The 27,785-nt window shown below is 47.7% G+C and overlaps 1 protein-coding gene across 7 annotated transcripts in view; it reads right to left on the bottom strand.

Moving 5' to 3' along the window:
- The window catches only part of UIMC1 (ubiquitin interaction motif containing 1), a 38,973-nt gene that overhangs the window by 6,891 nt on the left and 4,297 nt on the right, over positions 1–27,785 (bottom strand). For 6 of the 7 annotated variants that reach the window (XR_015260095.1, XM_086758726.1, XM_086758728.1 and 3 more), the window contains exons 2-9: positions 27,564–27,721; positions 20,412–20,502; positions 15,155–15,279; positions 13,671–14,819; positions 10,045–10,109; positions 7,370–7,458; positions 6,359–6,438; positions 2,958–3,126 (exon numbers count right to left, since the gene is read on the bottom strand). Coding sequence is in view for 6 of the 7 variants with exons in the window: in XM_086758726.1 (XP_086614852.1) it covers positions 2,958–3,126; positions 6,359–6,438; positions 7,370–7,458; positions 10,045–10,109; positions 13,671–14,819; positions 15,155–15,279; positions 20,412–20,502; positions 27,564–27,713 (1,918 nt within the window). In the remaining variant the exon portion in view is untranslated. The remainder of the gene's footprint in view (positions 1–2,957; positions 3,127–6,358; positions 6,439–7,369; positions 7,459–10,044; positions 10,110–13,670; positions 14,820–15,154; positions 15,280–20,411; positions 20,503–27,563; positions 27,722–27,785) is intronic. The other variant, XM_086758727.1, reaches the window with a different exon arrangement.

Below are 27,785 nucleotides of genomic sequence, written 5' to 3'. Positions count from 1 at the left end.
GAGCACGTCCCAAAGCTCAGGACTATTTGCTGCACTCAGTAGCGGCCAAGACTCATTTCCAGACTGAGACCAGCATATTCCTGCGTTGCCAGCAGGAGCAGGCGATGGATGCAGTGACTCCAGTGGAAAGCTCCTCTCACACAAGCGAGCCCTTCAGCCGAGCGCGTGAAGGAAGAGAGAGCTGGCACAGCACTTCCACAGCTCCACTCGTTCATTTGGATTTAACACCAGTCACTGAGCTGGAAACCCGGGACCTGAACCTTCCCCAGCCTGGTACAGTAGCTAATGCAACAGCAGGCTCTTCTTTTTTATTTACCCAGACCACAGGAAAATGGAAATTCATTATTAGATTTTCATACTGCCCAGGTATGTGGTGGTCTGGGCATCCAGCCAGGGCAACCATGTACACACATAAGGGAAGCAACCGTAACTCATCCTGCCCAGCCAGCGCATTTGAAAATCTGTCCTTAAATATCAGCTGGACTGAGCTGGCCTCCTGATACCTAACACTGACAGACTTTGGTGCATGATTAGAAGGGGGAAGAAGAGAAGTAAAGCCAGCAAGAACCCAGCCTTTTGTAATTTTAAACTAAAAATACTGACAGCTACAATCTGCAGGACTGCATAATCTACAATTCTAGAGACATCAGGAGTAAATCCAATTAATAAGGCCAAAGACAGACCAGGAAACCCTGACCCAGTGCACCAAAGGAAAACTGAAGTTGTCTTTTCTTAACAGATCAAGACTCGGCTTAGAAGGCAGCACTGTGATTTTCTCTCACACGAGGCTGTTGCTGTGCTCTCGAGGAAGCCAGCAGCCAGCCAAGAGCACAGAGCGCGGCAGCGGCAGGGAACAGGCTCTGGCCCTGCACAGGAGCTGCTGGCATTTGCTTCAAAAGACAATTCCCCCACCTCTGTTTTCTCCTCATGCGTTAGCTTTGCCTACGGATTTCGTGCTAGTGAAAGACGCTAAGGTAAGAGCCCTGAAACAGTCTCCTCTAATATCTGCACAGCTGTGCCAGGCCACTGCCTGGCCTCTGCTCAGAGCTAAACATCATCCCTGCCTACTCAAACCCCACTGACCAGCCCATCAGCTGAAACCCTTCTGCCTTTGTACAGCCGCTGGGACGTGGACCGCGATGCCCCACGAGCCAGAGCCCCGCAGGTAGGCAGGATTCTGCCCCGCACCACGTGCTGCTCCCAGTCCAGGAAGCCCGCCGTCCTGCAAAGAGTCCTGGTGCAAACAACACAGGCGTCACAGACTGTTATGGCTAATAAAGCCCGGTTTCCACAGGGAAAATACTAGAATAACTGCCAACAGAAAATCCAAATTACTGTGATTTTGACCCAAAACCATTGCTCTGCTTAGAGCCATTACTGTAGACCAAAATTCCTTTTATTCCAGGTTAGTTTTCTTACGGGGGAGATTGTTCTGAAGAAGCCAGAACAGTAGAGTAGCAATTCCAAAATAACTGCTCTTACAAACATCCCCAAGGAGACCAGCCTGGAAGCAGAGCGGAGAGGCCAGCCTTGAACTCTGTCCTGCTGAAAGCCAGCACCAAAGGAAAGAACAAATTCCCCTGCACTGCCAAAGAATTCAAAGCCTTTTCCTGATCACAGTCAGGATTCCCCAGGATCAATGGATATGCTCACAGTCCAGCTACACTGGGGACCCAATTACCACAGGGCCAGACACATTCCTGCTAAAAGGCATACTAAAAATTCTGCTGCATTTTGTAGCACGGCTAAGACCTTTATCAATACTGACAATGGGAGAGGAACTGTGACAATTTGTGATTCTCCTGAGCCGAACTCTTTGCATTAGTAACTGGTTTGTGCCTGCAGAAAGAACTCCCCACCAAAATTCAGCACCAAACACTGTCAGCCGCTACTCTGGCTCCTGTTACCTTGACAGGACCCACGTCATATCCCCAAAGACTTATTTTAACAGGCACCTTGTCTTTTAAAACTACATCAACTCTGCATTAAGATTACATGGTGAAACTTCCTCCTGCTAGAGGAATGCAGAAGTTACAGTTCTTGTACTAGCTCCCATCTGCTCAAATTGCTTAAACATCACAGATTTAGGTTGCATTTAATAACCCAGTATGTAACTGAAAATTATATATTCACAACCTGAAAAGTTAATCTTATTACAAGCTACTACTTTGATATTACCTGACATTGTGCTAACACAGACTTTACATTTCAAGCAGCAGCTAAAACATAACTTATTGAATACGTTGATAACCAACCAGTGTATTTGTTCTCTTAAGCTCTACAAAGGTTGGCTACAGAAAACTGATCGGGAGAAGACTGCAAAGAGGATTAATACAGACATTCTGACTGTGCTCCTGTGCTTCACCCTTCACATGAAGGAGAAAAATCCAAGCTCCCAGATCGATAACTATCACTTTGCAATTTTAGAGGAACAAGAAGGAACCCTTTCTGCAATCTCTTGCAGCTGAACAAGCCATTTGTGCACACAGAAATGCCAGACTCACTGCAGAGCGCAGGCCGCGCTTGGAGTGGTACAGAACATTTTCCCATCTCGAGAGCCCTGAAGGACGCTCGCTCGCACGGCTCGGGAGCCTGCCATTTTCTACCACTGGCAGACTCTCTGCAGGTCCTCAACAAAACACACAACAGATGTGCCTTACGAGTACTGTAAGCATCCAGGGCTAGATCCTGGGGTAATATTCAGCTTACACACTTTCCAAGGGACTAATAATGTGATGAATTACAAGGTCAGCCAGAGACATGTTTCTGCGATGCTGGAAACACAGGAGCCTCCAATAACACTCTCCTGGCCAGCTCGGAGATGGAATAAGGCAGAGTGAACAAACCTCCCTACACGCCACACCACACACCAAATATCCTGAGAGGGCCAAGCCTGCAGCACCTGACTACAAGTAATAGCACAAAGAGCAAACACAGGCACGCAGCGCTGGGCAGACCTGGACTGTACTCGCCAGCCTCCTCTCCCACGATGCCGTTGCAGTACATGGCATGCAGCTCGATCTCTGTGGCCGGAAAGCCTTGGTCACACAGCGGGCACAACACTTGGTCAGCAGCTGTAGGACTGCACTCAGATACAGTCCTGCCAGCATCGTCATCGCCGCCAGCCTAAGGAAGAAAAGGAAAAAATTAGCCAGACAGTTAATTGTGCTCTCTTTTTTTTTTTTTGCTAAGTGCAGAGTGCTGTGCTGTTTGGTAGCTACTCACTCTCCCATAGACTCAGTTTTTCTTGTAAAGTTTTATTCTCCCTTCATCACATACCGGTCAGAAATAACACCACGGGCTGAGTAAACTGTGCAGCACTAATAACTAATTCTTCTTCCAAAGGCAACATGTCCTGCTGAATCATGGTGAAACCTCCCTGCACAGCCATGCAACCATTTAAGGCAAACATCACCTGTACTACCGCAGAAAAATGGCAAAGCTTCCATTAATCAGGAAAGCTCAGGAGCGAAACTGATGGAAAATTCATGGGGCAAAGCAAGAGTTCAACACCTGACTTGTGCTCATCAGTTTCTGGACATGATCCATGCTACACAGGCAGCACTGTCTGGGAATACAGCTTCCTCCAGGATGAAAGGAGACTGCTGTGCTCCTAGGGAGTCCGGAGAGATCACTGGGAAGCTCCTCCTCTCTAGAGGAGGCGGCTGGAGCAGTCATCAGAAGGGACTCAGATCAAGGAGAGAGACAATACCATTGAAAATCCATGTCACACAAAATTACTAAAACTGGCTTTTCGCTAGGGCAAAATGTCACAGCCTGTGTTTGTTCTCCAGGTGCCATTACCACTTACCAATTCTCTCTTTTGCATTGGTTACACAGCTGCAAAGGTGCTCCACTACCCACCCACGGAGATACAGCCTGCTCCCTACGCTACTGATGTTCCCCAGAGGCAGCAGACTGCTGCCACCTCACTCTTAACTAGATCTCTGCCTAGTCAGGCTTGCTTCAAGATTTAAGTAAGAACTTCTACCCCGTGCAATGGTTTTTAAAAGTTACTTAAATATTAGCCACGTGGGAAAAACCTATAGGAAAATAATAGAGGATAGTCTTCTGTTCTTAGGGCTAAGCAGCAACAGGTAGACAGCATGCAGCAAAACTGCCGTCTTCTTCCCTCCAACGTAATTTCAGGGAAGCAGTAACTGGGGTCAGTTGAGATGCTCAGTGCCACCGGAGTGCTTTGTCATATTACTCGGTTTATCACTCGCTTTTCCAAATGAGGGTCTGATCCTGATTTTTATGTCCTAAAGGGAAGGAGAGTGCTTCATTGACTCAGAGTAGCTATGCAAAAAAAACTGCAGGACTGGCCTTAAACTGAGAAACTGACTGACAAAACACATTTCTCCCAGACACCGGCTGAAAAGCTGCAGCACCGAGCCCCAGGAACACCTCTCTCATTTCCAGGGAGGCTCGCTGCCCTGGATTTCTGCAGAAGAGTTGCCACAAGAGTTCCTCCAGCCGAACACAGGCTGTTGGAGTACATCACTTACAGCATTAGCACTCATACCCTGCTCTCATATCTCAGTGTCACCGCATCTTGCAAAGTCCTCACCGTGGGGCGTCACACAGAGGAGCCGTAAAAAACAAGATGTGTCAAATATGAATGATCAGATCAAACCTGCATTATCCCAGTCAGACAACACACGTACAAAATATGATGGGAAAAGCAGCAGGCATCGCTCCTTCTAGTTGCCATTTTAAAAGCAATCTTAGGAGATCACCGATTCTGCACACTCTGTCCGCCTACATTCAGTGGCAAATTACTAATTTTAAATGGAAATGCAACATTCTGTAACAAAAGACACCACGGTCCCAAAACTGCTTCTACAAAACCTTACTGTAACAGTCTGGAAAACCTCAACTGCAGAACTAATCACCCCTGTCAGAGGCAGAGACTGTTGACTCTCCTCTTTAGCAGAGGAAATTGCCTACACGACATAGTACTTGCAGCCAGCAGCCAGCCAGGAGCAATGCTAGAGGCTGAGCTCAAAAACAAGACTCCTGTGTCCCAGCTCAGCATCAGCTAGGAAGAAGTCGGTCCCAGCAGTCTACGCTCGCTTTGCGCTAACCGCTGATGCACACGGTAGCTGTTTCTGCTGCCTTCCTGGAGGGCTGCAGGCTCCGGACCAGTACTTGCTGCCAGCGATAATATTGCCAAGCAATCCCTAGGAAGCACCACCGCTCCGCTCCCAAACGCTGTGCTGATCACCTTGTGCCATCTAGGCGGAGGTGCGAGACCCGGGGCCCCCTCTGCAAGGCACAGGGAACAGGGCAGCATCCTGGCCACAGCCAAATGGGTCACAAACGTGCTTCAGCGGCTGCGGCCACCTGGCTCAGCACAGAGCCGCCGCCTCTCCCTGCTGCAGCCTCTAATTGACTGAGCAGTGCTCTCAGGTACCTGCAGAATGAAAGGCACACGAGAGCAGAAGCTGGTTTATTAAGAGGCCTGTGACAACGAGACATCGGAGCTGCAGACGCACTGTACAAGCTGCAGAGCCCCAGAATGAGCTTTCCACAAATGAACCCTCTTGTCAAGAGCTGTACGATTCTGTATTCATGTACCCTGCCAGAGGAGTACTTGGCAACCCCTTTGATATCGCTCTCTAAATTAATAGACAAAGGGACTTTTATCAGAAGCAGGAACGGAAGTCAGATGTCGGTACAGCGACAGCTGCAAAGCAATTGCTGCACAGGTGTGACAACAGCGGGAAAGGAGCCACACAACAGCGCACATCTGCATCAGGAGGTAAGAGGATGGCCTTGTCACTGGCTTACTACTGCTATTAACTATTGCTGCACAGAAATCGAGATTCCTGGGCTCAGGTCACTCTCCTTGGACTGCAAACCACCCCCAGCCCTCTACACTTCAATCTCATCTTTATCCCAGCCCAGTCTCTGGGTGAACCTCTCCCCTTAGCCTTGGAGATGGTCTGTGAAGAACAAACACTGAAGCTCAGAGGACTGTAACAGGTAAAAGCACGGCAGAACACGAGTGACTGAGGTTTACCAGGACTCCCCTCACAGCTCCTGGGTTCCCTCGGCATCGGTGACCACTTGGAACTTGGGCAAGCAACAGCCATCCACACTGATGCCATCCTCCAGCACAGCAGTGTGTGTGCCATAAAAGAATGAGCTGGAACTGATAACAACACAGCCCCCAGCCAAAAGGGACTGGAGTTACGAAGCAGTAAAGTGAAGAGGGAACCGATTGTGAGGATCCCAAGAGCAGAAGCCCAAGTTCCCAGCTACCCAAGGGGAAATGCTAGCACAGCCCAGCTGAAGCAAGGTCTAGAAGGCAGGACTGGAAACAGGACCCCTCCCCAACCTCAGGCTCTTTTACCTGCATAGGTGCATCTCCGCTGCCCGAGCAGAACTCTTCTCTTTCCGCCTCAATAACTTCTGGTGGACTCGGCTGGGTTTCTGTAGAAAAACAGCTCCATGTCAGCACAGGTTTGCAGCCCCCAAACCATCTCCTCACTTGTTGATGTAACTCTAGCCCATCTCTAACAGTGTTTTCACAGTTTCAAAACATTTTTTAGACTTGCTACAAATGTTATCAGACAATGTGCAACAACACAGCCAGATGAGGGGTTAAAAGTCACAGCACGGTGGAGCAAGGACAAAGCCACCACAGCTTTACAGCTTCACGGAGGGAGAGAGCAGACACAGGAAAAGTGCTTGGGATACTTGCTGGGATAGAGACAAAGCAAGAATAGAGCTCCCCCTCGCACCGAGACAAAAACACCTCCCGTTCTGCGGTCTGCCTCGGAGTCGCACCTTCTTTAGACCGCCACATCTTCCTTAGCAACAAAATATGCCTCCAAGCACCGCCATGACCCCTCTCTCTACAGCTGCTCATGTACAGGCGTGGTCTCTTCATTAATTTTCTCACTTAAAACCCTGGACTGAAAAAATCTCAAACATGGTAGGAGAGACCAAGGAAGAAAAACTCATTGGTCTCAAACATGTTTAATTAATGTAAGACAAAAATTATTTCAGCTCTGATTCTTTACATATATCTTGATACTTAAAAAATCTGAAAATTTCTTAACTGCATTGAAGAGACCACTCCTGGCACCTTGTTTTGAGTGATCCCTACATATCTATGTACATCCTGGTGTCTTCAATAGCAAACCCCCAGCAATCTCTGGTCACAGAACTGTCTTAGAGGAAATGGATCCAAAACCAGAGAAGCAAACTAAATTACTGAAATAACTTCAGCCCTGACAAACAGAGCTGGGAAATAAATCTCATTTTGTTCAAATAACTTGAAAATTCTCCTATTTTCTCTGAATTTTATAAGTGTGTAACTTTCAGTTCAAAATTCAGAACAGTCTCAGGGGCCTCTTACCTGGGCAAACAGAGATCTCTTCATCAGCAGAGTTTTCTGTGGCAATATCTGGGCTCCTTTTACTGCCAAGTGGGGTCAACACAGAGATGCTGTTCAAAATATAAATATAACATAAAAATAAATATAATATAAATTGCCAATCCAGTAGGTGTGACAGCACACACCTGCCTGTCTCACACAGTTCTGAACAGTGGATGATGCTGTAATTTCCAAGCGGTCAATATCTGATAGCCAGAAATGACCAGGATAACAGTGAAATATGGGCATAAAATGCTGTCCTAAGCAAAAACTCCAAAGGGAACATTTTTTTCTTCTAGAAGTCCCTGACACAAAGGCACAAAGGTTCATTATCTCATGTCAGAGGAGCAAAAATACCTGCTCACAACTGCGTGACTCTCGTGACTTCTTCTACTCTTAGAAGATTTGGGAGTTGTGCAGGTACCAGTACTGTGCTTTCTGTCTGGGAAGGGAAATCCTCAGAGAGGAAAGACACAGACTTGCTTTATCCCGCATTACCCTCTCCCTCCTCACACTGCTAATTTTCTTCCTTATCTCCCCACGTGGCAACCAGAAGCAGCATAGATGCAACAGCAGCCAAGGCTTCCCTACAGCAAAGTCCTAACAACATTAGCACGGCACTTCCTCCCCAGCAGCACCGGGTACCCCTCCCAAGCAGCACGAGTACTGCTCCTCTTGTTTTGACCTTCAGATTCCTCCTTTTTTTACCTCCCCCCACACTACACAGTATCTTTCCGAAACAGGCAGGCATTGCTGAGTAAGTCTGGCACCCATGCTGACACACTCCACGCTTTGCGTGGCTTTCTGATTAGTCTGATCAAGCATGCAAGAATACACTTTCAAAACATGAATCCCCATCCTGACAAATCCAAGATTTATTAAGCCCAACCACAAGCCTTAGAGAGGAGAGAACAGCCACTGCTGATTTATGATAAATAACAAAATTCTGATAGGAAATCACAAGTGGCTTTTCTCCCTAAATAAAGCATCCCAAAGCATTTGTTATGAATTCAGGCTGAGTGTGTTTTACTCTGTGTCTAACATCAGGGCTCACTTCAAAAGAACTCACACAAAACAACTTGCTACGACATTTATAAAACAGGCTAATCAATTTGAAGTCAAACCACATTTCTTGCTACACCAACGATCTCCTGGTAACAAAGCCTACAATCATTTATTAAAACCCCAATCTACCGCGCGCCGCACAAAGCGTAAAGCAACCAGGCAGAGTGGCCTGCGGAAAGCAGAGCAGCCCCTTTCCACTGCTGCTGCTTCCAAAACCTCTTCGCTACCTGAAGACAGCTCAGAGCTGCGTGTTCCTACCAAGCGCTGCTGAGGCCAGCCGGCCGGGGTGCCTGAGCCTTACCCGACACAGGACTGCGCTTGGCAAGCTACCAGGAGCCAGATGGCAACGCTTAATGTGCACAAAACTGCGAAGACTGCAGCCATTTCTTGCCTGGCTGCAGATGCGCCAGCTGCTCGAGGAGCGGCCCCAGCACCCAGGTGGGTTGCAGCCCCAACGGGGACAGCAGGGAGCTCCTGGGCGGCCTGGGGAACGTCCCAAACTCCACCAGCTACAGCAGAGGAAAGAGGTCCCACTCTTCTCACAGTCAGCCCTGGCCTCTTCTGCCTTAAGCAGGCGGGAGGCCAGTGCTGCAGAGCGCACACCTCAGTGCCTTCTACACAAGCAGACCAGCTCAGACCTCAGCTGTCACAGACTCATCATCCTCAGCAGCCGCAGGTTCCTCCTGCTCCCCAAGGCAAGCTGTAAGCTTGTTAGAAAGGTGCAAGCACGAGGGATTTTCATACTCTGCATATTGATATTAACTGCTCAGGCCAAATGCTGTTAGATCAGAGGGAAGCTGGCAGTTTTGTTCCAAAGCAGGTTTAAATTATAAAACCCAGCAAATTAAAAACATTACATTATCTACCCTCTCTCACAACTTGCTCCTTGCATCCCATTTGCCCCTCTTCTCCCACAGCCTTCGTTGCAGAATAGCATCCCACAGGAAGGAGAAGGAAAAAAAAAAAAAAAAAAAGGAAAAGAGGAGTAGGCTTAAATCTGAAGAAAATCATGTTGACTTGTCCCACACCTGTCATCTGCTGAAGTGGCTTTTCTGGAGCACTGCACTCTATCTTTGGCTGATAGGCAGTGCCGTCTGGCTTCCTCCTCCCTTCTTTGCTCTTCAGCAGTAAGACAAGAACATAAAAATACACGCAGAAATCCAGTAAACCCTCCACCATGCTGCCTATGCGCCTTCCCAGACAGCCCACGTGACGGCATCGCTATAACTCTCCGTCAGCTCACCGACCCGTCTCCACAGCGTTACTGCACCGTATCACGTCAGCTTCGGAGGGCAAGGATCAAGTCCTTGCACTTGTACTGGGATGCACCTCGCACGTTTTATAAAGTAACAAGAGTAACTGATCTCTTCTCCCCAGTTGTGTCCCACCTCTCTCCCACGCTGCTCCAAAGCCACGTATTTCCAGAAATACCCAACAGCAGCGACTGCAGACAGCCTTTCCTGCAAGCCCTGCTGCCAGCGCTGCAAGGAGCCACGGTGAGACTGCAACCCAAATTGCTCCAGGGAGAGCAGAAGAGCCCACATCACCAGAAGGAACCCATGAGCCCCACACTCTGAAATCACCCCACTCACCTCTGTGCAATTTGCATGGGCTCCCCAGCTTCGTGCGCGTCCTCTGCAGGCAGCACCTGGGAGGCCTGGGAAGGAAAATTCTGATATTATACAAAATGGTGCACACAGCGAACCAGGATCTGCTGGGGCACTGGATTCTATCCATGGCATTGCATCCAATCTCATACGCATTTTTTTTCTGGAAATGGCTACATATCCATCCTGAACTAGTCAGCTTTTTGTTTCCATCACTCCCTTTGGCAAGGTGTTTCAGCAGCTCCCTGCAATAACGCCTGGCAGTACTTTTGTTACCTCGCTGCCTAGACACGTTCCCGGACAGTCCATGCCCATCCATTCATCACAACCTTGTCCACCACCTCCCACACCCTCTGCCCGTTCCTAGCATCTACCCTGATGTCCTCGTAGGCAGCAACCATAGCTCTTCTCCGTCTCCATTCATGCCGAGCTAAACAACCCAAGGATTTTAGTGTCCCCTTGCGCTCCCTCAAGCACCCCAGGAGCCTTCACATGCTCCAGTTCAAAATCTATTTGCCTGAGCCGGGATGACCTGGTCAACGGGTACAGCTAATGTTTGACCACAAGAAGTACTCTTCTGGCAATTCATACAGATAAGATCTGTTGCATTTTTCTTGACTGGGCAATCAGTTGCCCCATCAAAGAGAGGGAACAGATTAACCTGCATGATCTAGAGCTGGTAAATCCGTGTGCATTTTATCCCATTTTTCATTTAGCTCTACGACTCCACTTATTCTTGCCTTTAAAATCTGTTCAAAAGCCTTATGCACTGCCGAGGTCAGGCTAACATGCCAGTCATTACCCAGATCCCTTTCTTCTTCTCCAGTGTACGCGTTACACTTGCCACTCTCTAATCAGGTGGAATTACAATGGTTTATTAGCAGTCCTTGCTGTCAGGCCCATGATTTCTAATGCTAGTTCTCAAAGAAATCCAAAGGGTTTTCCTCCCCCTTCCTCGAGTCTATTAAACTCTCCGAGTTTGATTTCCACCATAGCTTTCAACTTCGATCAGCTCCACTCCTGGATGGCTGATGCACTTCCCCAGCAAGCCGCAAAACAAAGCCTGCTGTCAGATTTCCCTAAAGTGACTCCAGCCTCCAAATATTCTGTTTTATCTACACTGTCCTTTATTTCCTCACAGCCTAACTCACCATTAACATAAAAGACCACACCTCCTTCTTTATTTTTATTTCTCTTTTTCCTGAACTGCGCGTATCTTAATGCCTCTGCGCTGGTCACCAACACTGGGCCATGTTTCTGTTCTTCCTAGCACATATGTTACGAGGTATGGCACTAATTCAGGTCACCAGACTCTTAACTCTCCAGAATTGAGTCTTTTCCATCTGAATCTTTTAAAGATGAAGAGTCCCCTAACCTTATTTGAAAGGCTAGGAGCGAATTGATTCTATTAGCACTGAAGTTAGTTAGTGCAGGTTCACAGGCTGCGAGATCTCCTGACAAGCAGGATTTGCTGTGTGCAAACATCCCTTGGCTGCGGGCGGCAGTCGCAGCGGTCGGCCGCAGCCAGGGTGCAACGTCTCTGCCCGCTCCAGGTGAGGGTTTCCAAGCAGGGGTACAGGCAGGCTCCCTCGAGCACAGCACTTGCACCTTCATTTCACTGGTACAACACAAGGCACGCAGCTTTTTTGAGGGTAGCTTTGAGTCCCCATGGATGGTTTCTAGCCTCGGCACAGCCTAAAATCTCCCACCATCCCCACCAGCAAAGCAGCCCTAGTGGCACGGGGGAGCCCCAGGGCAGCACAGGCAGCCGGGGTCTCCAAGCACACCGGGGACACGGCTGCCCTGAGCCTCTCCGTTGTCGCTGCCGGTGGAATTGTATTTGATAGGAGGAAAAAAAAAATGGAGACAAGGCACAAGCAAACATCAAACATATTGATCTTGCAAGTAAATCACCTGCACTGGCCTCAGTGTGTGATTGCACAGAGAGGCGAAAGAAGGAAGCAACCTCTCAAGCTGGGTGTGATAAGACAGATGAAAGGGCATTTAGAAATTATTGTCTCTCAAGTAAATAAAAGATTGGCAAATTTTGGGCTAGGGTTGCAATTTTAAATTCTGTTCCCTCTCCCCTTCCATATTTTTCACCTTAAAAGAAACACTACATCTACATACACATTATGGCTCTTTGAGAGAGCTCTTGTGGTCAGGATGAGTACATTGCAAGTTCCCACTCAGCACCACTAAAACCTCTTTTCTCCCCAAGAATTAATTAGATATTAGCATCACATAGATAATATTAAAAAAAATACCCCACAATTTTCAATACCAATTAAAAGTTCACGACCTTCCCAGCTGCCGTAGCTTTCCAAGGGCTTTAGCGGACACCTCCACAGACCTGCAGTCACCCCAATCTGCCAGATTAATGACACCTCCGTTTCCAAGGGAAAAGACAGAGGAAAAAAAAAAGCAGTTTGCCTTAAGAACCTTTCAGGTCTTTTGTTTCTTTTTCTTTTCATCCTAAAGAAATGAAAAAGGGCACAAGGCTGTTTCTCTCCTCTGCAGGTCACCTCTAAGGCTTGTTTAAATCCATATCTGCTAAACCCAAGCCAAAGCACTGTCATGAAAAGTCACATTTCAGCACAGGCTGCTCTGCACTTTTTCTGCAACCAGAAAATGCAGACATGACATTTTTCCTAAGTGTTCAATATTACAAGACAGAATATAAATATCACAAAACAAGTTAAGTATCTTTCTAACACCGGGGTAAATGATCAAATACACTCGAAAACAGGAACAACAGAGCCGAGGCTTCAGTCATAGAGAAGATAAAGTTATACAATGATCCGGGAGTGAAGTCATTATGAAAAATGAGGGTTGGAAAAGGCTGACACAAACCTAAAATACAGCAGTAATAAATACTTCATCTGACTAGCAATCTGTTTAAACTTAGCAGTGACAGAAAGCTGCCTTCCGCTCCAACGAGAGAGCCCTGATGGAGACAGAGGCTGACACCTAGCGTCTAGCAGACCCAACGAGCAAACCGGGGAGACGGCGCCCAACCACCAGAACAAGGACGAGGAGCACTGCCGTGATGACAGATCGCTCTGGGCAGGCAGAAGATGCTTGTGAGCACACAGAGCCTCTCCTGGCCTCAACTGCAGGACCACGAGGGAAAAGAGCATTTGCAAGGGTGAACCACGTAGGGATGCGGACAAGCGTGTAGGTGCAAAAAGGAGAGGCTGTGCTGCAAGGAAAAAAGCCACATTTCTGTCTGAGAAGGAAAAAGCAGGGCTCCCCACTCAGCCCTGGGATTATAAACTAGTCTGCTAGAGCTGGCAGTGGTCAGCATCATCTCAGTGCTCACCACTCTGATGCCCTGCCAGGCTGCACCCTCTTGAGAAGGACAAGTCAGCCTGAAGTCTTTATCTCAGTGGTGCATTAATGGACGACTGCCAGGCTGCATGATGGCCCCTGCCACTTGGGAGCTGGTATCAGTCTGTGCACTTTTCCTCTCCCTTTCATAGTGAGCTGTGTGGCTAGGGGAGGAAGTCCCTAAATTTAAGAGAAGCATTAAACAGCAGTGCCTACTTTGCAGACTGGACTGAACCCTAAAATGAACAGAGGAGCGTGACGGCTCAGTGTGAACCTCCTACCTGGCAGTAGCTTGTGGTCGGCTCATCATCAGAAGTGGAGTTCTTCTCCTCTTCCATGCTGTGCCCTGGACTCTCTGCCTCCCTCCTCTTCGAATGGAGGAGCCAGGTGATGCTCTCAGACTCCTTCTGCCTGTCTGGGTCTCCATCTTCTGTATCATCAGCAACTCCGTTCTCCCTGCTTATCTGCTCTCCTTTCCCAACCTCATTTTGGCTCAGGGTAGAACTGGGCACAACTGGGTTACCAAACTCCTTCTTATGCAATAGCTGCCTCTGAGCCTGCTTCAGGCTCTTCTGGTAAACCTCCAGCTGACACAAGATGACTTTGGTGTACTGGTTGGGGTCCACCCCTTTGGGGCAGAAGGGGATGCCCCAGTAATAGTGCACTGTGTCTCTGGCCTCCTCCTGCTTGTGCTTCTCCTCCGCCGCATTCAGCATGCAAAGCTCAGAGGTGCTGTCGGACACCTCGTTCGGCTCTGCTTGCTCTGTGGAAACACAGACTTTGGCGGCGTGCCCGGTCTGCAAGGTGTGTTTGGTACCTGCTCCTCCACCACTCCTCCTGGGGCTACAACACGGTTCTGCGGTCCAGCTCTTCCAAAGCGTGGCAGAGCTCCCAGCACCAGCTTCTCCCATAGAATGGCCAGTGCAGGGCAGGGGCTGCTCTTTTGGTTCATGGCCTGTTGCTTCGGAAGAGCTGGAGGGGCTTGTGAACAGTCTCCGAGGTGTCAGTCGCCAGGAGCCTGAAGTCACCCTACCAAAGGTGGGACTCAAAGAGACGAGGTCCTCTCCAAAAGCGCTGGTTAACATGTTACTAGAATCACTTTTTGCTGGTGAGGAAGCCTTTTCACTTGACCTTGTCACAGGCTGGCCCTTCCCTGGAGACACGATTATGCTGGATACTAGTGAGCTTTCAACGATTTCCTGGCTTAACCTCTTCAACACTACCAGAGGGCTCCGGGCGACATCCATCTGTCCGTTCCCATTAGCTCTGCTGCTGTGTGAGTGGGAGCTGCACTCGGAGCGAGGGGTGTCAGGGCAAAGCGCCAGACCTCCCAGGATCTCAGAGCCTTCTTTCTCGGCGGGCTCGCTTTGGCCTTGCGTGCCCAGCACTTCTGCAGACAACTGAGGGGTTGCATCAGAGGGCTGACAGCTCTGAAAAACAAAAAAATTGATTCTCCGAGAGGCATGTTCTCTATCAGCAGAGCCTACCAAGCTCCCCAGCACACTGGCAGCTGTCACCTGGACTGCAGACCCCCTCCAATCAGAACTGTGTACCCCAAAACAGAGGACAGACAAGGTCAGACTTCATATGCCCCTTGCACTGGGAATGGCACCAAACAACTACTCTGCGACTGCTGTAGCTCCAGCTCTTGCTGGAAATAGCCAGACGCCCAGCATAACCTTCTTTTGTGCCGTGTGGGAAAGCAAGCACAGAAAGCAATGTTGCTGAAGAACCCTAGTAAGCCTCTTCACAGAAGCGCACTTACACTAAGGCTCTCAGCAATGGCCTTCCTCAAGAGCTCCTCCTCTTCCTCTTCCTGACAGTTCACTTGTCTGGCTTCTTGCTCACTCATTTTCAAAGCCAGTGCAAACTGTTCCTCTTCAGTCATCTCTGCAGCAGAAGAAAATAAATAATGTCAAGTCACAGCTGAAGGTGCATGTGAACACCCAACATATATCCAACTGTTGGGAGAGATGTCCAAGGGTCCCACCTCCCCAGGAGGAATGCAGAGCAAAACATGTGAACCTCAGCTTTCCCGAAAAGTCATCACCAAAACCCCAACAGGCAACACTGAATGAAGAGTAATCTGAGTCAGGAACTTCAGTTAGGGTTTCTGCAATCTAAACTCTGACTCCCTGAGAATGTAACTACAGTGGGACACCTTTTTTTCCCTCATCAAACAACATACTCTACAGCTGCAGAACACATGTTCAAGGAGAGAGGAAAAGGACAGATCTCCAAAGCATGTTCATTTTTATATCAGAGGCTCAGCAGCAAGGCAGGATAAAGACCACATCTTCTTTAACACACTTTTTTTTCTAGCCAAACAGCACGTCTCACTGCCTTCTGACATGCAGATACCTGCAATACCACAGGAGACCGACCCCGGAGCAAAAGAGTTACATGTTTTTCACCCCAAGCCGCAGATGGAGAGCTCTGTGGAGGATAATGTTACTTGCTCGGTGGTATTATGGAGCATGCATCCATCCCCTTCTGCTTGCATTACCACTCCACTGCATCACTAAGTCAGTCATGCATGGGAAACAGGTTTCCTACAGTGGTAACTGCTATTTCAGCAGGAAAATTCTTCCTGAAATATTCCTCACTCAGAGCAAACTAGAAGCCAAGACTGGCTATTTAGAAACAAAGCAGTTACTTTGGAAAACATTTATTTACTTAGACTCAATCCAACACTTTCACTACGCTTAAAATACACAATGCCTGTAGAATGGAGTGCAGCTCGGAAAACAACTCAACAGCACTCTCAGGAGCTGAAAAATACATTTTCTCACTCTAAACAAATTGACAGATTTCCTTCAAAACCCGCTCCCTCCTTCAGGCAGAATCCTGCACGCGCCATCTCATGCATGAACCTTCAGGCTTGCTCTCTGATGGGCTGGAAGAGCTTTAATAGACGCGATTTGAACAGGAAGGCCGCCCAAGCACAAAACATGCCTTCACTGCAGCCTGTTTTGGAAACAGACGTTTCCCTGGATAAAGACGCATTCAGAAGTTGCAAGCTCCCATTTTCTAACCCATTCTTTTCATACCAGCTGCCACTGAAATACAGTAGCACAGCCTCCCTTGAAGCAGCCCGGGATCGCACTGGTCTTAGCACAGCCTGCGCATCGCCGCTCGACTGCATTGAGGTGCATCCACACAGCAGCAGGCTTGGCTTTGCCCTTCCCCCAGCTCCTTGCTAATGGCAGGCTGGTTCTCCCCCACCCAAGCAGGATCTGAAGCATTTTTGGACTGTTCTGATTACCAGCTGTAGATTCCACGTCCTACTAAATCAGCACTTAGGTTTAAGTTGGGGTTTGTTTTTTTTTTAAATTTATTTAAAAATTAAGAGAGATGTTGAAGTGAAGGCAGGCTGCATTGCACTCAGGGCTCGTGGGGATCTTTTGTCCTTGGACAAAGTCACTCTATGATGTCACAGCCAGGAGGGACCAGGGAAAAAAAAAATGCATCCTTTAATGGAAAGCACACGACAGTCCAGCGTATGAAGGCTCTCGTCCCCACGAACAGCAGTAACACGCAGCATTTCCACAACACCAAACACCTCCCAAGCATTCAGAAAATGTATGCTGATTTGTTTCCCCGCCCAAACCATCCAGCAATCAGGCCAAATCCTGCAAACTCTGACATGTGCAAGTAAACTACTGCACGTGATGAGCGCTCCACAACACAAGACTTTCCACGTGCTGAAATTAAAACGGGGGCCTGAGTGTTCACCCGTTCAGTCTATCAATATCCATGAAGCTTAATAAAAAGAAACATTTTTTGGCGAGTTACTACTGTACATTTTGTTTTCTTCTCCCTCTCTGGCACAGCAATTTCCCCTCTGGGGACCAGGAATGTGCCAGACAAATGCTGCCTCTGGCAAAGAAACCAGTGACAAACAAGATGCACTTAGTGCACATTCCAGTTGAGTAGGTGCTCTGGAGACGGGAAATCTTGAGTTTACATCCACCTGGCATCACGGTGAGGAGAGCGAACAGCAGCCCTGCTCATGCCTTCCAGGAGACCTGACCTGCTTTAAGCTAAGCGGTCGGAGCTGACGGTATCTCGTGCTCCACATCTGATCATTTCTCAGCACCGTGTGTTTTATTAAACTCGATGTTGATTGCTCTGGTCATAATTTACGATGATTAGAAACCCAGACTGTTAGCCCCCAATTAGTGTGTGCAAACAGACCTCTGGGACGCTCCGGGAGCGAGCACTGAGGGTGCAGCGGAGGCGAGCCACGCTTCCAGAATGTGCTGGCAAGGCGGGGGCTCCCGCAGCCCTTGGGAAGAGCGACCCCTCTCCATCTGTACCAACTCTGTTACGCTCAGCTCACAGACATCGCACGCCTCGCAGAAGCTCGTCCCCGCTGCTGGGTGGGGAAGCACTGGCACCTCCGGCTGGGAATCCTGCGTCTCACACTCCCAAATCCACTCACCACACGTCCATCCCAATGCAGCACGAAATCCTAGCGCCTCTCCGGGGACCACGGCATCCAGGAAACCCACAGATGGGAAGGAGGGGTCAGGGAGAAACTGTTTTTAAGACACTGCAGCTCTAAACAAATTAAACCATTTCAGAGCCTTTTTAAATGCTAATACAGCAATTTGCTAAGTGGTTTATGTTCCATTTTGACATTTGCAAAGTGAATTAGATGCAAAACCCACTAGTTGTAGTTCCAACACTTACTAATAAGAGATTTACTCAAAAATAATGGAAATGTGGGATCTCAGTATTTCCACATATCCAAAGTGCAATTACAGTAAAAACATTCAAATGTGCTTTAAAGCACTGACTTCCTCTGGAAAAAGAGAGAGAGACTTCTCTGGGTTTTTATATTTCCATTTATCCTGTCAAGATGAAACGTCACAGATATATTTTAGTTATGGCTTTAGGTTAAAATGAATAAAACCACAACAAAGCAAAAAATGGGAGGATACGCTTTATAACCAGAGCCTGCAAGTATCTGAAATTTGCCAGTTTTGAGGAGACAGAACGTGCTCTACCCAGAAGCACCGAATCTTTACAAAAGACCAATTTGCCTCGCAATTCAAAGAATTTATTTAAAGACACTGAGAAAAATAATTACTACTTCAAATCTTAATTTGCCTAAAAGCAAACACCAAAAGTCTAATTATAGCTTCCCATAAATGAGAGAACAGACCCACCATCACATGTGCTTAAACAAGCGACTGCTCTCCGACCGAGCGGCGCCGGGCACCCCCAACCTCCTACGCTTTGAGGAGGCAGACACGCATGCTAAAAAAAAAAGGCAGCTTTTGCCCCGGGAAGAGAAAAACTATTACCCAGAATTTATATATCTAGAAACGCAGCAAAACATTATACAAGAGCCAGAGAGCCGGCCCTGTCTCCCGTGGATTTTCTGGAGCACAGCAAACACCTCTCGCACAGCGCCAGCTCCCGAAACCCATCGCGCTCGATGATGCAATGAGGACATCCAACTTCAGCAGCTCCCTGTTCTTAGCACCATACGCTTGGTCACATTTTAACAACATCTCCAAAGCGGGGGGTCAGCTTTTATTTGGTGTTCTGTTTCTTTTGGGAGAAAAAGAAGGAAAAAAAAAAAAAAAAAAATGAAAAACTCTTCCCCTGTCTCTGACTTTGCTATCTTACTTGCTCAACACAGGACACGCACAGTGGATTCCAACTCCCACAAAGAGTCAGGCTGTTTCATGCTATGGCCTTAGGCCTCTATTAAAAACAATTTAATTCACAGAAGCCCTCTGAGGACTGACGAGCCCAACTGCCGCTGCTTGCGGAGCACTGGCGTGCTCCATTTTGTTCAGTTATTGCTTTGGGTTTTGCAGGAGACAACATCTCTCTCATTTTAAAACATTCTGAATTTAACATGCGAGATGGACTGCTGCCTTGCAGAGCATGAGAACGGGAGAGCGGATCCGCTGCGGCAAGGCAACGCTCCACCTGCCTGGCCGCTCTGACAAGTGGTGCTGTACGGGGAGGACAGGCAAACCTGGCCACGGTCAGTGGTCCCTTCTGCTTGCACATCCCAGCATTCAGGAATGCTCTTTCAGATTACGAGCCTGTTGCCTTTAGCATCTGTTTATAGACCTATTGTCCGTGAATGCATTTAATCCTTTATCAAAGCTGCTGATGCTGGCTCCTCCACAACCTCTTGTGACATAAACTTCCAGGAGTTCACCACATGCTGTGTGAAGCATTACTTTCCCTCACCCATTTTAAACCTATCTACCTCCTCCTATTTCCACCAACTGCACCCCAGCTGTAGGGGCTGAGAAACAACCGCTCTGTGTTCAGCTCAGACACTGCCTTCCTGATCCCAGCTTTCTCTCCTAACAGAGCAGCCCCAGGGTTTCCAGTCTCTCCTCACAAGGCAGCTGCTCCATCCCCTTCACAGCTTGGGTTGCCCTTCTGCGGATGCACCACCGTGTCCTTGAGACGCAGAGACCAGAACTGCACACAGCGCTGTTGATGTGGGTGCACCAACACTTTATATAACAGCAAAATGACGCAAAACAAATCTCTTGTTCTTAACACCCTTCCTTATGATGCCCAACGTTGCTGGCTTCTCCGGCTGCCCCCGCACTACGAGCCGATGATTTCAGAGAACTGTCAGCTGCGACTCAGATCTTTCCTGAGCTGCGACTGCCGGGTCAGACCATCGTGATGTTTCAGGGAAAGACAGCAGCAGAGGAGCCCGAACAGGAAAGCAGTTTGTGACTGACAGTGCTTTCAGATCGGCTTCAACCAATTTTGAAACCTGGTGAGGTACTGACACCCTCATATACTTATTTTGGAAGCGCACCAGTCTGCACACATGCCGCCTGGGAAACAAACAAGTGACAGTCTGCCTATTCAGAAAGGCAAATTTTACCCCTGAGAAGGGTCTTCTCCGAGAGCTGTGCATCCCCAGCCACACCACAACAGCCTTTCTGCAAGGGAAATAAATCTCTAACACAAACAGCAGAAGCTGCTGAGCACCAGTCTATTTCCCCAGCCCCACGCTCAAGACCTACGTGCGATTTTTCTTTTAGCAGCAAACTTCGTTCTATCCAGCTGCTGTTTTGTTCTCTTCTTTTGCAACGCACTCTCTTCCTTTGACTCCTGCTGAAATGGAAAAAAAATATGGTGAGTGCATACAATATGTCAGAAATACTACCAGCTCCCCCCCCCCCCACTCAGACACACAAATACTGGTTCAAGAACAAGCCTCTATTTGTGTTAAATTTGAATTTCAAACATAATTCAAGCACATTCTGTAACTATTAAAAACTGTGTGATAAGCATAACGAGCAAAAAGAGTTACAGACTGACATAAACAAGAGAAATAGGAGAGACAATAGATTTCATGCCAGTCACCACCATGCACTGCACCTGCTGCCCATGATTTTAGAGAGGATTTGTTTGGTCTTGCTAAAACATTGGTATTTGTAAGCACTCACAACAGAAAAACAAAACCTTTTTATAACTGAACATCGCACACCTGTAAGCCAGGACTGTTTCCTGCCATGCAGCTTCTTGTACTCTGCCCAGACAATTTCAGGTGACCAAAACCAAAATCCTAGCCGTTTTTGGAGACCCACGCTAATGCACCCCAAGGGCAGGAGAGCCAGCTGTATTTGCTCCGAGTGCTATCCTGTCATTGTATGGCCACAACAGTTTCATTTCTGAAGCCTGAATACTTCAGAAATGTGTCATCTCGAGGCCTCCCGGAATAATGCCCACAAGAACAACTTAAGTGCAGGCTGCTTTAAGCATACGGACTGCGACGAGAATGGTCACAGGCTTAATTGGCACACATTTATGCGAGTTGCTGTCCTAACGGCTTAAGCGAGGGCGTACACATTACCGAAGGCTGGTACTGGACCCCTTCCAATTTGTCTCTTTAAATCAGGTAGGATTAGAATCAAACCCAGTGTTTCAGGCAGAGACTCACGCCTGGCTAGGATGGGGCTTCACACGGCTCCGTCTGCAGCTGCAGTTGGTTTTGATGTCCACAAGAGTCACGGCAAACTGGCCACACGCGTGTGCCTCACACCACCTCCTGTGCAAGCAGGGGGGCTTCAGGGTGGGGCATGCGGTTGGGCTTCTTTAATGCAAAGAGATCCACTGCTTACTTCCAAGTGTAATCAATTTCTGCTGTCCGTTGCCCGTGTTTCTGAACCTGTGAAGTCCTTTGGACTGCACTGCTGGCTGAGTTTTGTTCAAGACATCTCCAGCTTTAGTGTTATCTGTAGATTTTATTAATGTATATACACCACTTGCTCCCTCTTACAGATCGTTAATGAGGATGTTAAAACACACACAGACCTAATATTGATCCTCCTGGCCTCGGCTTTACATCTCCCCTAAATGAGCCCCTCCTGTTCATCATCAGCTTTTGCCGACAGTCTTTTAGCAGGATTTCAATCCAGGAATGTTACTATCTAGACCAAATTGAATTATTTATCCAACTAAGATTTTGCAAGACATACTATTAAGTGGTTTCCTAAAGCCCTAATACGTTACAGCTTTTACATCCCCTAATACCTATGCCATTCCTCACTTCCACAGATTTAAGAATCAGCTCACAACAAAGCAGCAATCAAGCCCAACAGTCCCCACGCACACCCATTTTTGCGCCTAAGGGTTTTTTCCTTTGGTCGATTCCTTCTCTTCCCCACTCAGCCTGGTTTTGGTACCCTGCTTGTAAGATCTGCCTCTGTGTCTCCAAAAGGCTGCTGTACAGCCAGATTCTCTCTTGCTGGAAGATGGAGGCTGTCTTCTGAGCCTGCCTAGCTCACGCTTAGCAGGTTAAATCCTCTCTCTTCCAGGGCCCTGGCACGTCACCCTTCTCCAGTTTTCCATAAGCCACAGGTTCTCCTACTCTGAATCACCCTGCCTTGGTCTGCAGCGGCAGCCCCATGCTGACATTGCGGACAGCTCACACCTAAGGGAGCAGGGAACAGTTTGTGGGATCGTATCAGGATCACGCTAGGATTATATGCTGGATGGGGTTAAGCAACAGCTCTCCTGCTTTCCCCCAGAGCCCCGTCTAACAGTGCTAAACCTACTCCAGCTTAAGACAGGGGCAATGTAATCCTAGCAGGCTCTGTAAATCCCCAGCTCTCCTCTCTAGGCATCAATCTTCCCCTCATCACTCTTGCACTTGCCGGAAGGTCAACCCTGACACTCTCATCCCCAGCTCTCTTCCAGGGCATGGATGTGATTTATGAGCGCACCAGACTTCCCACGGCTGCCGGTGCCTGCCCTGTGCACACAGACACACGTTTACAATATCCACCACAGGACAAGGTGGGGCTCAAACGCATCCGGGGCTTTGGAGGTGAACGGCACGTCCAGCACCAGGTGGGCTGCCCGGTTTCACCATGCAGCCTCGGTTCCCCATGCTGGGTCCTGAAGAATCTCGACATCTACAACAGTGGCAGCAGCAAAATTATTGCAGGACACGTGTTGTATGAACCTCACAACCTCATACATTTGAGAAAGATGTTTAAATTGCTCAGCAGCATTCTACCAAACACCCACGGTACAGGGAACCGCTGAAGCAAATCCAATTAATCCTGATGGGCCAAAATATACACACACATCTCAATTCCAAGAATTCTTAAATCTTCTTTATTTTTAAACCCAGAAAATAAAACATACCTTTTAATTAGGATTTATAGCTGTTTGTACCTCTGCTGGGAGAAAGCCTCGCAGGCCCCGGAGTGTTCTGCATAAATGCAGGCATGGATGGTAGAAACAGAAGGGGTAAAGAAAATTCAGAGAAGACAACAGGGCTTGCACTTTCTGACCCAACCCTTTAATGCTCATCTGTCTACAAGGATAATAGGAACTCAGGGGGCTACTCAACCAACTGCCTTTCTAATAAGATCACTAGTCCAAAAATAATCTTAATCAATTAAAATATTCCCAAACTGTAGCCAATGCTTGTAGTTACAAGGTCATCTCCAACACACAACTTCCAGGGGAAACTAATTATTAGAGCGGAGGCGAGGTGGGAACTGCGCACCTCTGCTCCGTGCCAGCCTGGATAGCGTCTCTCCTCCTCTGCCGTCAATTTAAAGCATAATGGCCAGAAGGAATCCAAATTCTCTTCCTGTGTGTCAGGCTCCGCAGTTTAATTTATGATGCTCTCTTATGAGCAATTTCACTGTCAGCATTGTACACAGATCAAGAAAAAGACAGGTTTCCAAAGTTCCCTACACATTTAGTGGAAGGCAGCCACTATTCCTCCTCGTTTTTTTAACCTGCCTGGTTTCACCAGACAGCAGGAAATCAAATTCCATTTTAAAAATGCTTTTGCACATACTTAAGAGAACCCGACTGCCAGCAGAAACAGATAGAGCTCCATTCGCCTCTAAAAGCCCGTAAATGGAAGCCAGTAGCCAGCCTCCCACATCCTGCTCCTTCGAATCCACATCTTAAACCACAGAAATCAGCTTCTACTGACTCAGGGAAGGAAAGGCTACAGAAGAATGTCTCCACAGCTAATAGTGCAGACTGCAAAGTCAAAAGGTCTGGGTAATTTTACTGCTCAATGGCAGTTGGGACCATCTAACAACAGGGCACAGCCAAACACCACACGTCCTGCATGGGAAATACGCAGATGAAAACCAGACTAATTTATTTTTAAAAGCCAATTAGATGTTGGAAGTGCCATGTTTGGCTCTAGCCAAGGCTGCTGCTGAAATTAATATCACACCCTAGTTTATTAGTCTCTGACTTCAGTTCAGAATCTGTTTCAGCTCTGCTCTGTCTTTCAGCTCATTAGAACAAACCTGCTGGAAGTGGAGACTTGAACAACGAGACACAACGGGGCTCGTGCCAGACATGTAGTTCCTGACAGGCAGGAGGGAGGCCTCTGCAGAAAAAAAGGGCTTTTACCAGGCTGTGAGGAGCCTGGATTCAGACCAACTGGATTTCACAGGAGTGAGCGCAGCAAAGCCTCCTCGAGAGCGCACTCGCACTGCGCTCTCCTCTGGGAACTGGAGGCACTGGGTCCCTCGGTACCACAGCAGAGCCCATGAGGACAGCGAGGTGCTGCAGCGGTACTCCCCCGTGGCTCTGCTTTGCTCAGATGGTCAGCGGTGTGAGGCGGGCACTGCCATCCTAGCTGTGATGTTTCCAGCACCATCTTCTCCACAGAAGGATGTCCCTCAGGCCATGCCTGGTCCCGAGACGAGTGCCCACTGCCACAGCTGACGGAGAACAGGACAAGGCGGTGGCCGGGTATTCTAGCCGATGCCCAAACACACCTCCCTCTTTCTACTGAAAGCAACATCTGATCTGGAACATCAACACACGCTGCTATTTCCCCAGACTGCGAGTGTCTCCAAACACAGGAATATTCGGGCAAAGGGATGTTCCACACCAGAGGGAAGGCAGGCCCTGGATGCCATGCAGAAATAGACAGCACCATCACCTCGCAGTCTTGTCATGTTCCCAAGGGCTGGTAGAGCTGATGGATCTGGCAGAAAGAGCCTGTGAGACGTCATGCAAACTGTACGAGCGGAGGCAGTTCCCAAAGGATCCACCCAGCAAAAACGAACCCTTCCGAAAGGTCCCACAGCAGACCAGCAGCATTTTGGGATCAACTGCACTGAAGGCTGCAGGTCAGTCGAAAAAGTCAGCACAACTACTCGGCCTCGGGCTGTGCTCAGTGCATGCCTAGCCAGGCTTCCTGCTGGGTGACAACCACCTTCCAAACATGGCTTCAGAAATTCCCGGGGGTCAGAGAGTCTTTATCAACAGCCCGATTGAAGCAGCAGGTTCATAAGACAGACCAGGAGCTGCTATGCTTAGAGAGACCTTTCTTGGGCACTACTTGAAATCCCGTGTATTTGTGAATGACCACCCATCTTCTTGCGTGGGCAACCAATTCCTCAGAGGATTTAAACAGCCAGGGGAGACAGGAACCACTTTGCTCATTCATCGTGTCTGTGTTTCAGAGACACAGTCTGCACCAAGAAGATCATCTCTTCTTGTTTCCACAAAAACAGAGAGACTGTTCTAATTTTGTCTGACCCTTCCCAAAAACAAAATTTAGAAAAAAAAAAAAAAAAAAAAGTGTTTCCCCAATCTAGGATTATATATAGCAGAGATCAGAAAGCTCCATGTCCAGAAAACTTCCTTCTGATGCAGCTCTGCAGATGCCACAGCATAGACATGAGCAAAGAAAGAAAACTTGGCAAAATAACATGGATGAGCTTGATAATCCAGCATGACTGAAAAATTCCTAGGAGAGGCAGTCTGCCAAAGATCATCAAAAGTGAGAAGCTGGAGGCTTTCCAGGTGCAGCTGCTACAAGATCTGCTGGTCTGGAAGCAGAACTAGGGACTTGTTCTATAGATACCTGCCAAGAGACTGCCAAGGAAGAAAGCCATCGAATCAATGATGCCCAAATTGTCCTTGTAGCTTTTGATTCATAAGGAACCATGTCCTAACAGATGCAAGATTAATTGAGAATGTATTGTTCTCTAAAATTGCTATTGATCTGAGCTTCCCACACCTCTTCTTGAGCACACAACAAGGTCTTACTAGAGCAAGAACAGCAGATACAAGGTTCAAAATTGGAATTCAACTTGATGTACCCTGAAGAGCCGAGACAGTTACAGAAGCCAGACAGTTATTTTTTGAGATACCAAGTAAATCACATTTTTGGGTTTGATTTTGCAGAAAACAACACGACAAGAGACTGTGGCACTGGATGTGGAAGCTGATGACTCACAGAAAGAAAGAGACTGAACTGAATAAATCCACTCATTCAACTGACTGAACTGTTGTCACTTAAACAGAACCTAATTGGCTCTTTAACGGCCTCTCTGAGCATATCCTTTTCTGTAATATGACCGATTATGCTATCAGAATTTATTGTTTATAGACAAACTTACAGAACAGTCAGGGAGCCTAACCTTTTTATAGATGTGTTTTAAGAGACGTTTGTTTCCTCTTTTTTCAGATCCGTGCACATTGAGATGAATAATTGCAGACGATAACAGGTCCTGATCTTTTATGTACTGCAGTAGCTCTTAGAGCTGCTGATTTCTTTTTTCCTTATAGGTTTCACAATAAAGGCCAGTGATGCAGCAGACATCTGAAGTTAACTTAGCATATTGCAGAGCTAAGGGTTTAACCTCTCTGAACTATTACTGCCATATGTTCCATTTCTTTCAGGGAATTTCCCAATGGGAAAGAACTCAGACAACGTGAAGGAAAAACATCCAATATCATTTGCCCTACAGCTTTTACTGTTTATTTCTAGTGCTTTTCCCCTCCTCACATGATAATCGCCTTATTGTAGAGAAGCATGCTGCAGATGTGGGAGCGAAAGGGACTTGATTTAAGATCTACAGCTTGAGAGTGAACTGAAATGCTTTTGAAAATGGTGGAATTACAAAAAAGCAGCTTAAGGATCCGCAATCACTGGCAAGACAGAGAAAAGCCTTAACAGTCATACATAAAAAATTGATTCGAATAATTTCCTCTCCTGTACTTCGCTAAGTTGAGGATGGATTCTTAGGGCTGTGGGTTTCCCCCGGGCAGGAGTCGTGCACTCATCCCACTGCCAATGTAACAGACACGGACATTTCAATCTTTTAGGGTAAGGCTGATGTTCGTAAGAAGACACCAGGGATCACTGATCTGAGCCTTTATGTCTTAACCAGCCACACCCAAACCACAGCTCACCTTTACACCCTACAGAAGTGGGTTAAAAACTCAGGCTTCTGTAATGCAGCATGGGTTTACCAGACACCAGCTGTGTCTGAGCTACTCGCAAGCCTGTGTTCTGAATCATTTTCTTATCTATTTGCACATAATACAGAATCATGTTTCTATGGTTTAGCTGGAAATCAATCAAATAAAAATTATGAAAAAAAGATTTGTAAAGGGATTGAGGAAAGGTTACTTTTAAATTACGTTTCAAATTCAGTTCTGAGAGGATTTGGTTATCAAATCCCAGACTCATAACTCACCCTCACGAAGCACACCATTCATTTCCTAGTCAAACAGGATTTGATTCATCTCACATGTAAGGAAAGGAGCAGCACAAAACCCTCTTGTGCAAAGCCTGACCCCAGCAAACACTGCGCGGGATGCTCGGGCACTCTCCTGCAACAGCAGGGCCCAGCACAGGCTCTGGGCACCACAAGCCAGTCACTGACCTCTCCATCGCTGTCAGATATAACAATAAACGCATCCACAAAACTGCGCTTCTTCTTGGCATAGGCGGTGTTCCTCTTATCTTCCTCCTCTTCCTCCTCGTCTTGACCTCGAGAGTCCAGGCCCTCTGTGGGCTTCTTCTTCCTCGGCATCCTTCACTCTGAAACAGAGAGAAAGATTAAAAGCCATTTGTTTCCTTCTGATTTAGATTTCCCCTAACAGCC

This window comes from Chlamydotis macqueenii, chromosome 14 (assembly GCF_036417535.1).
Source record: "Chlamydotis macqueenii isolate bChlMac1 chromosome 14, bChlMac1.mat, whole genome shotgun sequence".
In the NCBI taxonomy this organism is placed as follows: domain Eukaryota; kingdom Metazoa; phylum Chordata; class Aves; order Otidiformes; family Otididae; genus Chlamydotis; species Chlamydotis macqueenii.
The sequence above is the reverse complement of the archived record's forward strand: the minus strand, read 5'-3'. Positions and strand labels throughout refer to the sequence as shown.